This window comes from Miniopterus natalensis, chromosome 5, assembly GCF_054644295.1.
Source record: "Miniopterus natalensis isolate mMinNat1 chromosome 5, mMinNat1.hap1, whole genome shotgun sequence".
NCBI classification, from domain to species: domain Eukaryota; kingdom Metazoa; phylum Chordata; class Mammalia; order Chiroptera; family Miniopteridae; genus Miniopterus; species Miniopterus natalensis.
In genome coordinates, this window is record NC_142085.1 from 62992035 (window position 1) to 63006333 (window position 14299).

General features: G+C 38.3%; 1 protein-coding gene across 3 annotated transcripts in view; it reads right to left on the minus strand.

Moving 5' to 3' along the window:
• CEP85L (centrosomal protein 85L) overlaps positions 1-13813 on the minus strand; it is a 96053-nt gene extending 82240 nt beyond the window's left edge. For all 3 annotated transcript variants that reach the window (XR_015714579.1, XM_087817582.1, XM_087817581.1), the window contains exon 1: positions 13741-13813. Coding sequence is in view for 2 of the 3 variants with exons in the window: in XM_087817582.1 (XP_087673708.1) it covers positions 13741-13813 (73 nt within the window). In the remaining variant the exon portion in view is untranslated. The remainder of the gene's footprint in view (positions 1-13740) is intronic.
• Between the last annotated feature and the right edge of the window lie 486 nt (positions 13814-14299).

The following is a 14299-nucleotide window of genomic DNA, read 5'->3' on the forward strand; positions in this document are numbered from 1 at the left end:
ACAGGACTTTATTTGGCCTAGTTTGGAACATAGTGAATACCTTCTAACATATAAATCAAACTACCTTAACTTTTTTAAATGTTCAAATATACAAAATGGCATATTAATGTATATAAAGTGAATTAGATATATCAACATAAAAGAACACTGATTTCTTCAAATTCAAAATAAAGAAGTTAGAACAGATTGGTTCTTTGTTTTGGTTGATAGCCATACATCTGTTTCAATATCACAATTAGTCCATTAGAAGAAGGAAAAAAAATTAAGCTTGTTAAAGTTGTAGGAGATTCTTCCAGGGAAGCATAGTAACTCAGATACTTTGACAAAAGACCAGTACGGTCTTTTTCCTAGGAAGGTATCCTCTCATCAGTAGAACTCTAGAGAAAGGAAGCATATATCAAGTCCAACCACATCAGACAAATCATTGGATCAATCAATGAGGAAAACAGATGTCCTATTCAAAACATAATATTCTTTTAAATTAATAAGGTATTTTAATTTATTTATGAGGGTATCACAATGATCTTATTTTTGCCAAACTTTTCCTTTAAAGAAAGCAAAGCAATTCATTCAGGTTTCCCAAAATGACAATAACGTAATAAAATAATAGAATTATCTATAGAAGTTGGTATCCCCCAGCCTGAACTCAGATTTGTCTTAACCTTTAAATATGCTTCTTTTTAAAAAAAAAAAAAAAAAATCCAATATATTTTATGTACTTAGAACACTGATGATAATTAACAGATGTCATGAATAAAATAACATTCTAATCTTTATTTTAGATTAAATGCATTCAGTCTAAGAATAATATGTCTTGTCTCTATTCAAGCCAATCCAGAATCACATAGTAAGAACTAGCTGTAAAATATGCTCACTAGGTGATATAATAAGGAAAACTTTCTCACATAATACTTATGACTATGCCACTGAAATGGGAGCTACTTAATTTCTAGATATGTGCTATGCATTTAACAAAAAGTTAAGTGAACTCTGACAAGAAAGTCTTATAGGTCCTATCATATTAAAGCAATTGAAAAATTGTGTAAAATCAGTTTTCTCTAAAAAAAAAGAGCATTTCTGTAAGAACAGCAAAGATCCCAAGACAGCATACAGTCAAACTTCTCTTTGGAAGGCAGTACATTACATTTTGTAATATAAATTTCAATTCTTTTACACAGACTACTGAATGCCCGGGGATAACTTATTTTTAAAAGTCACACTTAAAATATAGGAAGATTACACCAAAAAAAAGAAGTAATCTATTATATTTTATTTTCTTTCTGAAGTTTTTTTAAATTGGGAGCAAAAATGCATACAATATCAAGTCTTTTATAGTATGTTAATATGCCTGTAACTACATTTAGAATAACTATTAATCTTATTTTTTAATGACAACTCTAAGCCAAAAGAAAATTTTAAAAAGACCACTGACAAAGCAGATTTACACTTTTACATAAAAAGCTGAATACATACTACAAATCACAAATACAAATGGCAGTGATTTTCAAAATGCAGGCTATCACCCATTTAGTAGATTGAGACCAACCTTTTTAAATAAAAAACAAAACAGAAAATATCAAAGCACATTAAGGCTTATGACATAAGATGCATATATCTCACATTTTATCATCTCTGAAATGTTAGCAAATACACAGTACTCCTACACAAAGTTCAGAACAGTAGCCTTCAATTGCCCAATTCTACCATCAATAGAAATTAATGTACAACTAACTTAAAAAGAAGAATAAATCCAGGGAATACAGTAACAACAAAAAATATCCTTTCCTTAACCCATACATCTAAACAGTTTCTGAAACTGTTCAGTCCCTTTCAGAAGTACCAACTGAATTAGATCCCCCCTCTCCATCCCACTGTCACAGATCATACCTTTTGGCTAGACTGCTGCAAGGATCTCCTGCTGGAGTGACTCCACCAGAGCCAGCTTCTACCCTACTGGCAGAATTATCTTAAAGTCAAATATATTTATGTCATTCTCCTGTTGACATAGGTCTGTGGGTTCCTCACTGCATATTAAATGAAACCTACACTCATTAAGTTTTGCAAAGTTCTTCACCAATTGAGCTTCATTTTCTAATACTTCACAATCCCCACCTCCCCACTCCAGCTCCCCTACAAACACTTGCCAGCCACACATACCTAATCACTGCCTCCAAACAGATTATGTTTTTGGGGACTCAACACCATTTCCCTTCTCTACCTTATTTAAGAGTCCCAGTAAAGAATGAACTTGCTCTAAATGTTTTCGAATTCCTCCAGGTGGTATTAAATAATTACTACTTTGTGCTCTCCCAATATATCATTCGAAATTCTATAACAGCATTTACTAAGTTAAATTAACCCATATATATATGACTTTCTTCTTCGTAACCATACTGGGAAGACTGAAAGACAACTTTTCTTTTCCTTTTTTTAGTCTCTAGCACAGAGCTACACAGTCAGGCAGGGTCAATAAATGTAGTCATTACTACCACTGAGTACCGAATAAATGTTCGTGGTATAAAATTAAAATTTGCAAGACATAATTAGATCTAAAAAATATTCTTTCATTTGGAAGAAGGAGGTTTTCTTTTTTTGGTTGTTGTTGTTTGTTTATTTTTAAATCCATGAGATTTTAAACTATCCCTTGAGCTAGTGTACATTTAAGTGTCTATTTAAAGATCAGTAAATATTTTCCAAAGCAGCTAAAAATATACTAATAATTATAAATGGATTGACGAGTTTATGGCCAAAATTCCTAATAAATATGAGAAAACAATCTCCAATAGGGTCAAAAGACAAAATAAAGTAATAAAAAATTGAATATAACATTAGAACACATTTTAAAATATTCATATTAGTAATAACCCCACAAAAAACAAACAGAAAATCCTGTACTTCACTGGAGAATATCTAGCTAAGATGGAAGAAACTTAATATAGTGATACTTATTTTCTTTATCCCAAGTTCTCCATTCCATTTCAGTACTCGTTATCTCTAGGGTAAGAAACTTCAATAGTCTTAATTTTTTTCTTTTCTTATAAAATTAATAGTATAGCTTAGTGTAAAAGAATGTGGACTGTGAAATCAGGCTGCCTGTGTTCAAGTTCTGTACCACCACTTATTAGCAATGAGAACTTGAGTAACTTACTTAACCAACCTGTGCCTCAGTTTCTTCATATGTAAAAGGAGGAAAAATTGGAATAGGTACCTATTTCATAGAGTTGTTGTGATAATTAAATGAATATTTAAAGGTATTTTTTAAAGTCCCAAGCATAAAAATAGACACACAGATCAATGGAACAAAATTACGGGCCCAGAAATAAATCCATACATAATGGTGAATTGATTTACTACAAAGAAGCCAGGAATATACAATGGGGAAAGGATAGTCTCTTCAATGAAAGGTGTTAGGAAATGCAGATAGCCACATGCAAAAGAATGAAACTGGATCACTATCTTACACCATAAACAAAAATCAACTCAAAATGGATTAAGGACTTGAACATCAGGCCTGAAATCATAAAACTCCTAGAAGAAAACATAGGAGGTAAGCTCTTTGCCATCAGTCTTGGCAATGATTTATTTTTTTAATTTGACACCAAAAGCAAAGGCAACAAAAGCAAAGATAAACAAGTAGGAGGACTACATCAAACTAAAAAGTTTCTGCACAACAAAGAATACCATCAGAAAATTAAAAGCCAATCTATGGAATGGGAGAAAATATCTGCAAATCATGTATCTGATAAGGGATTGATATCCAAAAAATATAAGGAACTCATACTAAATAGCAAAAAACCCCAAACAATTTGACTGAAAAATGGGCAGAAGTTCTGAATAGGTATTTTTTTCAAAAACAAACAAATAGTCATTAGATACATGAAAAGGTGCTCATCATCACTAATCATCAGGGAAATGCAAAGCAAAACCACAATGAGATATGAACTCACACCTGTCAGAATGGCTATTATCAAAAAGTAATAACAAGTACTCACAAGGATAAAGAGAAAAGAAATCCCTTGTGCACTGTTGGTGGGAATGTAAACAGGTATAGCCACTGTGGAAAAACAGTGTGGAAGTTCCTCAAGAAACTAAAAATAGAACTACTTTATGAGCCAGCAATCCCCACTTCCAGGTATATATAACAAAATTACCATCTCAAAGAGATATTGTACCCCCAAGTTTTACTCCATCATTTACAACAGCCAAGACAGGGAATCTACTTAAATGACCATCAAGGGATGAACAGATAAAGAAAATGTTGTGTTTATATACAATGGAATATTATTCAGTCATAAAAAAGAAGAAAATCCTGCCATTTGTGACAATATGGATGGACCCTGAGGACATTATGCTACATTAACTATGCCAGATGGAGACAGACAAACGCCATATGAGCACACTTAAATGTGAAATCTAAAAAAAAACAACTCATGAAAACATAGAACAGACTAGTGGTTGCCAAGAACTGGGGAGGGGGGAAATGGGCAAAGGCGGTCAAAAAACACACACTTCCAGGTAAAAGATAAATAAGTTCTGGGGATTAATTTACAGCATGGTGACTATACTCAACAATATTGTACTGCATATCTGAAAGCTGCTAAGAGAGCAAATCCTAAGAGTTCTCATCATAGGATAACAAATTATAACTATGTCTGGTGATGCATGTTAACTAAACGTATTGTGGTAATCATCATATTAGACACCTTAAACTAATACAATGTTATATATCAATTATATCTCAATCAAACTGGAATTAGTTTTTTGGCATTTAAGAACTTAAACTGAATTCTAAGTAATCAACAGCTAGTATTCTTTGCTTTCTAAATTAAAAAAAAAATCTGGAAACTCATTAATTACTACTGCAATTAACTTTTAAAACATTACCACAAAAGATATAAAACTGTATTCTTCAGAAGTGACTCTGAATTTCCTATTTTCAATTCTAGAATAACAAGGAAGAGCTTTAAACTAGGTTGGTTCAGGCTGAGGTTTAAATTACCTCAATAAAGAACAATAATCAGATGGATAAATAAGTGATTCACCTTTCACAGTAAAAGTATTAATTCAAACCAATTAATATTCACCAAATAATCATTACATAAAACATACAAAACAAGGAATTCAAGAGAGGTAGGGTAGCAAACAACACAGATAAGACTATCTACTTCTGTGAAAAAATTACATGCCTGTTGATTTCAGAGTATGACAAGCCAAAGAACCTTATCTTCCAGTTACATGAAATGCTGTATTCAAAAGGATTTTGGTAGCTACATGGAATGAGGACAACGTATTTAATTTAGTCTCTCATAGCCTTTGTTTTTGTTTATAAACTGGGGGGGGGGGGGGGGAAGTGCGGTAAAAACTAATAAGTTTTTAATAAAACCACTACGAGCATGAGGGAGTATACCAAGTGGTATTCCAGAGGGGTTTACCTTATTTAATAATATCAACTAATAGAAAAAATATTCTACATGGTAGCAAATTATGCCAAAACTAAGAAGGATTATCAGTACCCAGGAAAAAATTAAAATAAATTTTCCTAAATAAAAAGTTGTTAGACCTAATACATGCTACTTTTATTTATGTAGCCATTGACCTCCAAAGGAAGCTGAGTAGACTATTTCTCAATTAACCATTTATTTTCTGATACTTAGGAACCTAATATTTAGGAACTTAAGTGTAAACAGTACATTCAAGGCAAAAACTAAAACAAAATTTTAGTTTCTTATTAAATTTACTGGTGTGACATTGGTTAATAAAATGTTTCAAGTGTACAATTCTATAATACATCATCTGTATACTGCATTGTGTGTCTACTGCCCAAGTCAAATCTTCTTCCATCACCATATATTTGATCCCCTTTACCCTTTACAAACCCCAACCCCCTTCCCTCTAGTAATCACCATACTGTTAAGAGTGTCCATGAGTTTTTGTTTGTCTTGTTTGTTCATTTGTTGCTTTCAGTTTTATATCCCACATATAAATGAGATCATATGGTTTTGGACTTTCTGTCTGAGTTATTTTGCTTAGGATGATATTCTCAAGATCCGTCCATGTTGTCACAAAAGGCAGTATTTCATCTTTTCTTATGGCTGAGTAGTGTTCTATGGTATATATGTACCACATCTTCTTTACCCAATCATCTAGCAAAGGACACTTTGGTTGTATCCACGTCTTGGTCACTGCTAATAATGCTGCAATGAACATAGGGGTGTATATATTTTTGCAAATAAATGTTTTCAAATTCCTCAGGTAGATACCCAGAAGAGGGCTTGCTGGGTCATATGGTAACTATTCTTAATTTTTTTTGAGGAAACTTCATACTGTTCTCCATAGTGGCTGTACCAGTTTACATTCCCACAGGCAGTGAATGAGGGTTCTTTTCTCCACAACCTCTCCAACACTTATTACTTGTCTTGTTGATAATAGCCATTCTAACAGGTGTGAGGTAGTATCTTGTTGTATTTTGATTTGAATTTCCCTAATAGTAAAGTTAAGCATCTTTTCATATATCTGTTTGCCATCTGTATTTCCTGGGAGAAGTGTCTGTTCAGCTCCTTTGCCCATTTGTCAACTGAATTGTTTGTCTGGTGTAGAGTTGTATGAGTTCATGTATTTGGGATATTAACCCCTTGTCTACTGTTTGAAATATATTCTCCCATTCGGTTGGTTGTTTTTTGTTTGTTGGCCATTTCTTTTGCTGTGCAGAAGCTTTTTAGTTTGAATATAGACCCATTCATTTATTTTTGCTTTTACTTCCTTTGCCTCTGGGGTAAAATTCATAAAATCCTCCTTAAGACCAAGGTCCATAAATTTAATACCTATGTTTTCTTCTATGTAATTTATTGTTTCAGGTCTTATATTTAGGTCTTTGATACATTTTGAGTTAATTTTCATACATGGGGACAAACAGTAGTCTAGTTAAATTTCAACTTATTTTGGAGTGTTTTAAAACTAACACTCTACAATAAGTTGAGAAAATTTATAAATGTCTCCCTAATATTAAGAAACTTAATTTCTAGTCAAACTTTTCAGTACATGATTCCTAAAATCAGATGGAACGCTCAGGATTAATGAAAAGGTTTCAGAAAAGCTTCAGTAATGTCATGGCAAGGAAGTATGTATTTCTAATGGTCAACAAACACAATCTCTGCCTCTACAAGAATAACGTAACCACCTAGTAGAAAATGTTAAACGTTACATGAAATGTAGCCCAAATCTTTCATCCCATTCTCTTTCAGAAGGATATGGTTTTTATTATTAATAAATCTAGAGTTCATCTCAGAACTCTAAACTTCACTACCGAAAGGCAGCAGCAATAAAGCAAGCAAATTTATTTACTAGACTCTATGTAAAGAGGGCACAAAACAAAGTTCCTGATTTTAAATTCATTCTCTTCAAATTTGAACTCTTATCAATTTAAGTTATTAGCACTACCTAATGAAGTCTTAAAATAATTTATCACAAAAAAAGCAAAAACAGTCATAGTTACAGGTATCCCCTGCTTTTCAAAAATTTACTTCACGCCACTTCGCTTTTACGAAAGACCTGCATTAGTACAAACAGTCCCCAACTTATAATGCAACTTATAATGGTTTGACTACAATTTTGACTTTACAATGGTGCAAAAGCAATACACATATTAAATTATGATATTCAACACTTTATTATAAAATAGGCTTTGCGTTGGATGATTCTGCCCAACTTCAGGCTGTCAGAGTTCTAACATGTTTAGGCTAGTCTAAGCTATGACGCTCAGTAGGTTAGGTGTATTAAATGCATTTTCAACTTAAAATATTTTCAATTTATGATGGCTTCATTGGGACATAGCCCCATTTTCAGTAAAGGAGATCTGTACCTGTTTCTAATAACAGAAAGAAATCTAAAGAGGATTTTTGCTTCTACAAAGAAAGGTGAAAAACAAAAACGTCTTTCAACTTTTGCATAGCAGCAAGTTGTTTATAAGGGCAGCGTGCACCCTGAGTGGTGAGGGTGGCACTGCTTTTACTGTATGGTAATTTTAGGTTTTATGTGTTATTTGGAATGATTTGGTAGGTTCTTTGAGGGCTTGGGAACACAAAAGTTTTTCCACATAAACTAATGGTAATTACTTCTTTGCTTTATGCCACTTTGGCTTACAAAGGTTTCACAGGAATGCTCTTCTTTCAGATAGCAGGGGAAACCTATACAAGTTTGAGGCAGATTCTCAGGCCAAAGAATGAAATAAAACTGAACACCAAAGCCTGGTCCCTGATTGAGAACACCTTCTATTCTGATGGGAAGAAAAACTTACACTAGTTCAGATGCCCTGGGCACAGTCCTCTAGTCAAGACTCAGCCACTGTTCGGGATAAGGCATCCCAGGAGGCACCTGCCCTAGTTTTAAAGCTGAACACTCCAAGTAAACCCAGACATCGGGTCACCCTAGGTTGAGACGTGGTAAGGGGAAAGCAATTCAAACATTTATGGAGCACTTATACATCAATCTCGACACAATAAAGTGAGCTGGCTGCATTAGAGACTCTCTAATCTCCGCCAGTTTTAAATTTTTGTGAGTCTCACTGAAACTGGCCAACGGCATTGATCCATTCTCTTCTGACATCCACATGGCCTCCTGGAAGCACAAGGCTCTGGTGCTCCCTCCTTCCTTCACCAGCCCCCTCTCCGCGGGACACCCCCTCTTCTGGTTTTCCTCTACTTCACTGGCTGCTGCTCAGTCTCTTCAGGCGGCTCCTCTTCCTCTACCTGACTCAACACTGAGCGTCCCAAAGCTGGAGCCTACGCTGACCTATCTAGTCTCTGCTGTCTTCTCTATACTCCCTCCGAGTGATCACCTTTAAATGCCACATAAACACCACATACAACAAAATTCCTACCTCCACCTCTCCCATCTCCCTTCTGAGCTCCAGACTTGTGCACCCAGCTTCCTACTCAACTCTCCCGTGAACCTCTAAAAGGGCACCTCAAACTTCGCACGGCCAAAATAAAACTCTTGACTCCTCACACCCTTGATTCCTTGTTTTCCTCACACTCTTCCCCACCTCAGGAAATGACACCACCACCCGTTATAATTACTGAAGCCAAAACTACGACGCCATCTTTGGCTCTCCTCTCCCTCATTTGCCACCTCCAAACTGTCAGTAAGTTCTGTCACCTTTAGTTCTAAGTATATTTCAAACCCATTCTCCCCAAATCCAATCTAACCACTCAAAACCAGGCCCTCACCTTTCACCTAATTATTGCAATGACCTATTAACCTGCTCCTCTACTGCTATCCTTTCCTCCACCCCTCCAAATTTTCTCCCCCGGTCCCCCCAAAAAAAGCCAAGAGAGATCTGTATAAATGCCAAGGATAAGGAATGTCCGCTTCATTCCCCCACTACCTAAAACGATGTCGTCTCACAGTAGGCACTCAGTGTGCTGAGTGAAGGAACAGTCATCTTGCCCTATGCTTGCATCGGCAGTTTCCCCTCCTGTAGAACAGAATCCAAGCTTCACACAGTGCCTTCCACTATCAGGCCTCCCTCCCCTTGCATCCCTGCTCACTGTGCCCCAGACGCTCTGGCTCTGACACCCCCAGACTCACCTGCATCATGGCACTGTTTCTGTACCCCTCCGCCCGAGCACTCCAGCCCTCAGGTCTGGCTCCTCTCATCATTCCAGTCTCAGTAGTGCCACCTCCTCAGACAGGCCTTCCCTGACCAGCCTTCTCCATGCATCCTCTGCCATCTCACGCTGTTCCCTTTTCTTTGCAGTACATAACACTAGCAGAATTATCCTGTTGTTGGTTTACTTATAGACTGTTTATCTGCACTCGGCTGTAAGCTCCCGTCGACCTGGGACCTGATCATCCTTGTTCAGTGATGTACCCTTGGAGTCCAGTACAATGCCTATCGCCCACATTTACCAAGTGCTTATGTGCCAAGCACTACACTACGTGACAATGGATTGTTTTTAATTAAAGAAAAATAGAAACTAGAAGTAAAATATTAGTATAAAGAGCAATTTGATATTCTTTTTATGTTAATCATTCCCATTCTTAAAATGAATAATCTTATACAATAAATTCTACTTTTTAGAATATTATCTTGCCAGTATAAAATGTAAATATCCTTAAACTAGTCATAATAATTAGTATCTCACTGTAGCTTTAGGAATTATCTAGAGGACCACATTCTTCATTTCTTAATGCACAATTTGAGAGAACTAATTAAGCTAGCACTCAATAAAATACTACCTAGGAGCCTTCACATCTTCGTCTTTTTCTCAGAGTGCACATGCAACACATTTCATCCAGTCAGAAAAATCATGACTCTGTGAAGACGCTCTGTTCTCAACATACAGAAATATTCACAACGTAACAAAAGAGCTTGTCAACTCACCATTTATTGCCTGGCTTCAAATTAACTTCATTCAAGCTAAGAAGTGACAGAGCTTCAATTACTAATCAGGTTCATTTCACAAGTCATCACTAAAGTTGAGATTAACCCCTCACTCCGAATGCCTATTATAAAAGAACATGTCCAGCTGAGTTCAGGCAAAAGCGTTATATTACATTGTTACCATAGTACTTTTAGGTCCATCTAATTCAGAACCACAGCAGAAAACTTTAGTGTTTGATGTAATCATACCAACTACTACCACTATCATTATGACATCACTAAATGCCTTATGGCAATGCATCAACTAGGAAGAGCCAAATTTAAAAAACTCTAGGCCCTGAACAAGTGACATTTCTTTGGATCATGTAAGTGTTTTCTATAAAATTTTACTTTTAGCACATTTTAAACCAGCATATCCTACCTCTAAATGTTTTCAGATTGAATATGTCAATATTTTTTATTCAATAAAGCACTCAAAATACCACTGCATCATACTAGATTTTTAACACCTGAAAGAAATACATCCATCCTTCATCCAGCTTTGACACTAGTATACATTTTGAATAATAGGGTATATTCTCAAACACTCAACCAAATGCATAAAAACATACCACATGTTCTATTTAAAATTAGCTTTCTAACCTCACTTGCCAAGCCAATAGCGAAAAAAGGCGGAGGTGTTTGAATGTACAGAAATGTAAGAAAATATTTATCTTATTTTCATTTATAACAGTTACTCTATAAAGCTGAAAAAATGTTGGTAAAACCAAAAGAAAGTTAAATCCTAAAGCAAAGGTCAAAAGTTCAGTATTTTCCAAACCACACATTATTATTTCTATTTGTTTTTACTGCCATTACTTTAAAAAGAAAGTTGCTTCCATTTTTTTAGAACACTGGTTCTATGATACCTTTGGGTTTCCCTTTAGTCGATACATTTTTGTATAAACAAACCAGTTTTAGGACACTTAGAACTAACCAACATATTGAGATACACACATTTAAATACCAGAAATTATTTATCCCTGTCTTCAGACTGGCACTCAGGACCAAAATAATTGTTGATACATTGAATCAGAAGACTGATTTCTTTTGTTTTCAGAAAAGCTATAAAATCACTCAACTTAGTCAAAGATGTACTGGGCAATAATTCAAAAATATGAATTTTCTTCAAAGTCTCAGAAAAGAAAATTGATCCCTACATGAATCAATTCAGAAGTCATTATCTTGACCTTAACCATCTACTCATTTGCGAAAGAAGCCAAAGTTTTTCATCTAACGTGTAACTTTTTTAAACTAAATAAAAAATAATTTTCAATATGTGTTTGCTCAAAAATAAACATAACAAATAACATCATTATTACTATAAACTAGTCCATTATCAGCATACAGCTGAAAAAAATTTATCAGAAAAGCATGTCCTGACTTACCAACACTATCAAAACTGAGATAAAATATATGCTTTGTAGAGAAATACTGACCAAATTCCTTAAATTTGGGTAGTATTTATAAAGTATCTTCTTCCACTATATTCTCTGCCACAGCAAAGATTTAAAGACTTCAATATAATCTCAAAGCTCCAGTTACTTAACTTCTAAGCACTATGATGTTTTCTATCATAGATACAACAATGGAAAAACTGATACAATGCTTGGATAATATTATATTTCCAAACATGTTATTATCACAAATAAACTTTAAGAGGTTAAGTTACAAAGACATTACAGATGGCTTTTGACATGTACAAATAACTGAAACCACTCCCTCTAGCCCATTAGGGATAAAGAAATGTCTTCTCACTTAAGTTACTTTGATTTCAGGATTTGTAAATACTCGGTAATCAGAAACCTCTCAAACTGCTGCCTCCTCTTCTTAGGACAAATACTATACATTTTAGAGAAAATAATTCCCTACTTATGTTTTTTTACTATTATTTCTAAAAGCTTTGCATTACCAAATTTAACAAGATGACTTCAAATCTAACCCTGGGTTTTAAAATGTATGTATCTCTAGATAAAATATAAAGTATGGTTACTACTTTATACAATACTGTATGGTATTGCTGAAATTTTGCTAAGAGAGTAGATATTAAGTGTTCTCACCACACACAAAAAAAACAAAACAAAAACTGTGAGGTGATGAATACGTTAACTAGTTTGATTGTGGAGATCATTTCACAATGTATACATATGAAAACATCAAGTTGTACACCTTGAATATACATACAATTTCTATGTCATAGAATTGCATTATTTGACATTTTAATTAGCAATCTTCTGAGTTTGTATTGGATACTTTTTAAACAGCAGAAAATCACTTCCAAATGCTGCTTCTGCTTTTTCGTTTTGCAAACAGCTTTGAAAACTGTATACAAAAATGTCAGTTACATAAGTTGAGCTCAAACATTTTATGGAACAAGGTTATTTAATAAGAGTCCTAGAACCACCTAAAATAGAAAAATAATTGTGTACGTACATATGGAGTTTACTTCTGGATAAAGGGTCCATACAACTTTCAGCTTCTCAAAGGGGTTCAAAAATCAACTAAGATTAAAGTGCCTGGAAGAACTGTCAGCTTCAGACAACTTGTCACAGACTGCCCTAGCCTTATTTTTTATCCTAAATTAGGGTAGGATTTATCCTAATTTGGTGGCTCCTACACAAATTCTGAGCGATGCTGGCATGAAAGGCTGTCCCAAACAAACAGTTCCCTTCGTACGCCCAAGCTGGCAAACCCCAAAATTTCCTTGAAAAACAAAGGGAGAGGCAAAAGGATTGTAATCGAATTAACACCCTCGTTGCTCAAACCTCGCCCGGCTCCTGCAGAACGCGTCACCCCCTACTCTGGAGAGGGCTGCGCGGCGGGGCCCAGGTTCCAGCGGCTCGGGGTCACTCGCAGCGCGGGCAGCACCGGCAGCCTGCTCCCCGCAACGCGCCCTAGAGCAGCGGCTGCCGGCGTGGGCGCGGCAGACCCGGGCCCCGAGGCGCCCGAGGCGCCGCCGCCGCAGCGCGGCCGCAGCGACCTTCCCGGCGGGGCCCCGTGAGCCCCGCTACCCACGTCCGCCACACACCCACGAGGGAAAGGGGGAGGATGGGTAACAAAGCCCGACCCGAAGAGGCCGGGAGAGCTGTGAGCGGGGCCGCGGGGCCGCCGCGGGCTGACAGGGCCGGGAACGCGGCCCGCCAGACGTCAGCCCGCCGGTCCGGGTGCCGGCAGCGGGGGGAGCGCCGCGACGGGCCCCGCGGCGGCGTCGGGGGCGGCCGGGGGAGCCAGGCCCGGGAGGGAGGGAGGGAGGCAGCGGGTCCCGGGCGCTGCGCTCGGCCGCGCCCCCACGCCGGCCCGGGCGCTGTCCCGTTACTTACCCGCTGGGAAGCTGCGGGCTCCGCCCGGGCTGTCGCGGCCGCCGGCCTCCGGGGCCAGGAAGCGCCCCCACATCGCGGGCGGGAGGGCCAGCGGACCGGGGGCGCCGGGCTCCCCACGTCCGTCCGTCCTCCCCCGCCTTCGCCTCCTGCTTCTTCGCGGCGGAAACTTGCGCGGAGCCTGGGCCGCGGCGGCACCGGCGGGAGGGCGGGCTGGTTAACGGCCGCTCAGCGACGAGCCGAGAGCGCAGGGGCCGGATCCGCCGCGGCGCCGGCGGCGGCGGCTGCCATGGCCGAGCCGGCTGGGCTGAGGCCCGGGCCGGGGAAGCGGCGGCTCCGCGGGGACGGCGGCTCGGTTCCCGGCTGAGCCCACGATCCGCGGCTCCACGCGAAGTTGCAGCTGCAGCTTTCTCCGCCCCCTCCGCCCGCGGAGCCGGAGCCTGAGCGGGGCCGGGGGCGGGGCCTGCCGGGGGCGGGGCGGAGGGCGTGCGCCGCGCGGGGCGGGGCCTGGGGGCGGGGCCTCGGGCGCGGACGGAGGCGGGCGCCGGGCGGGGGCGGGGCC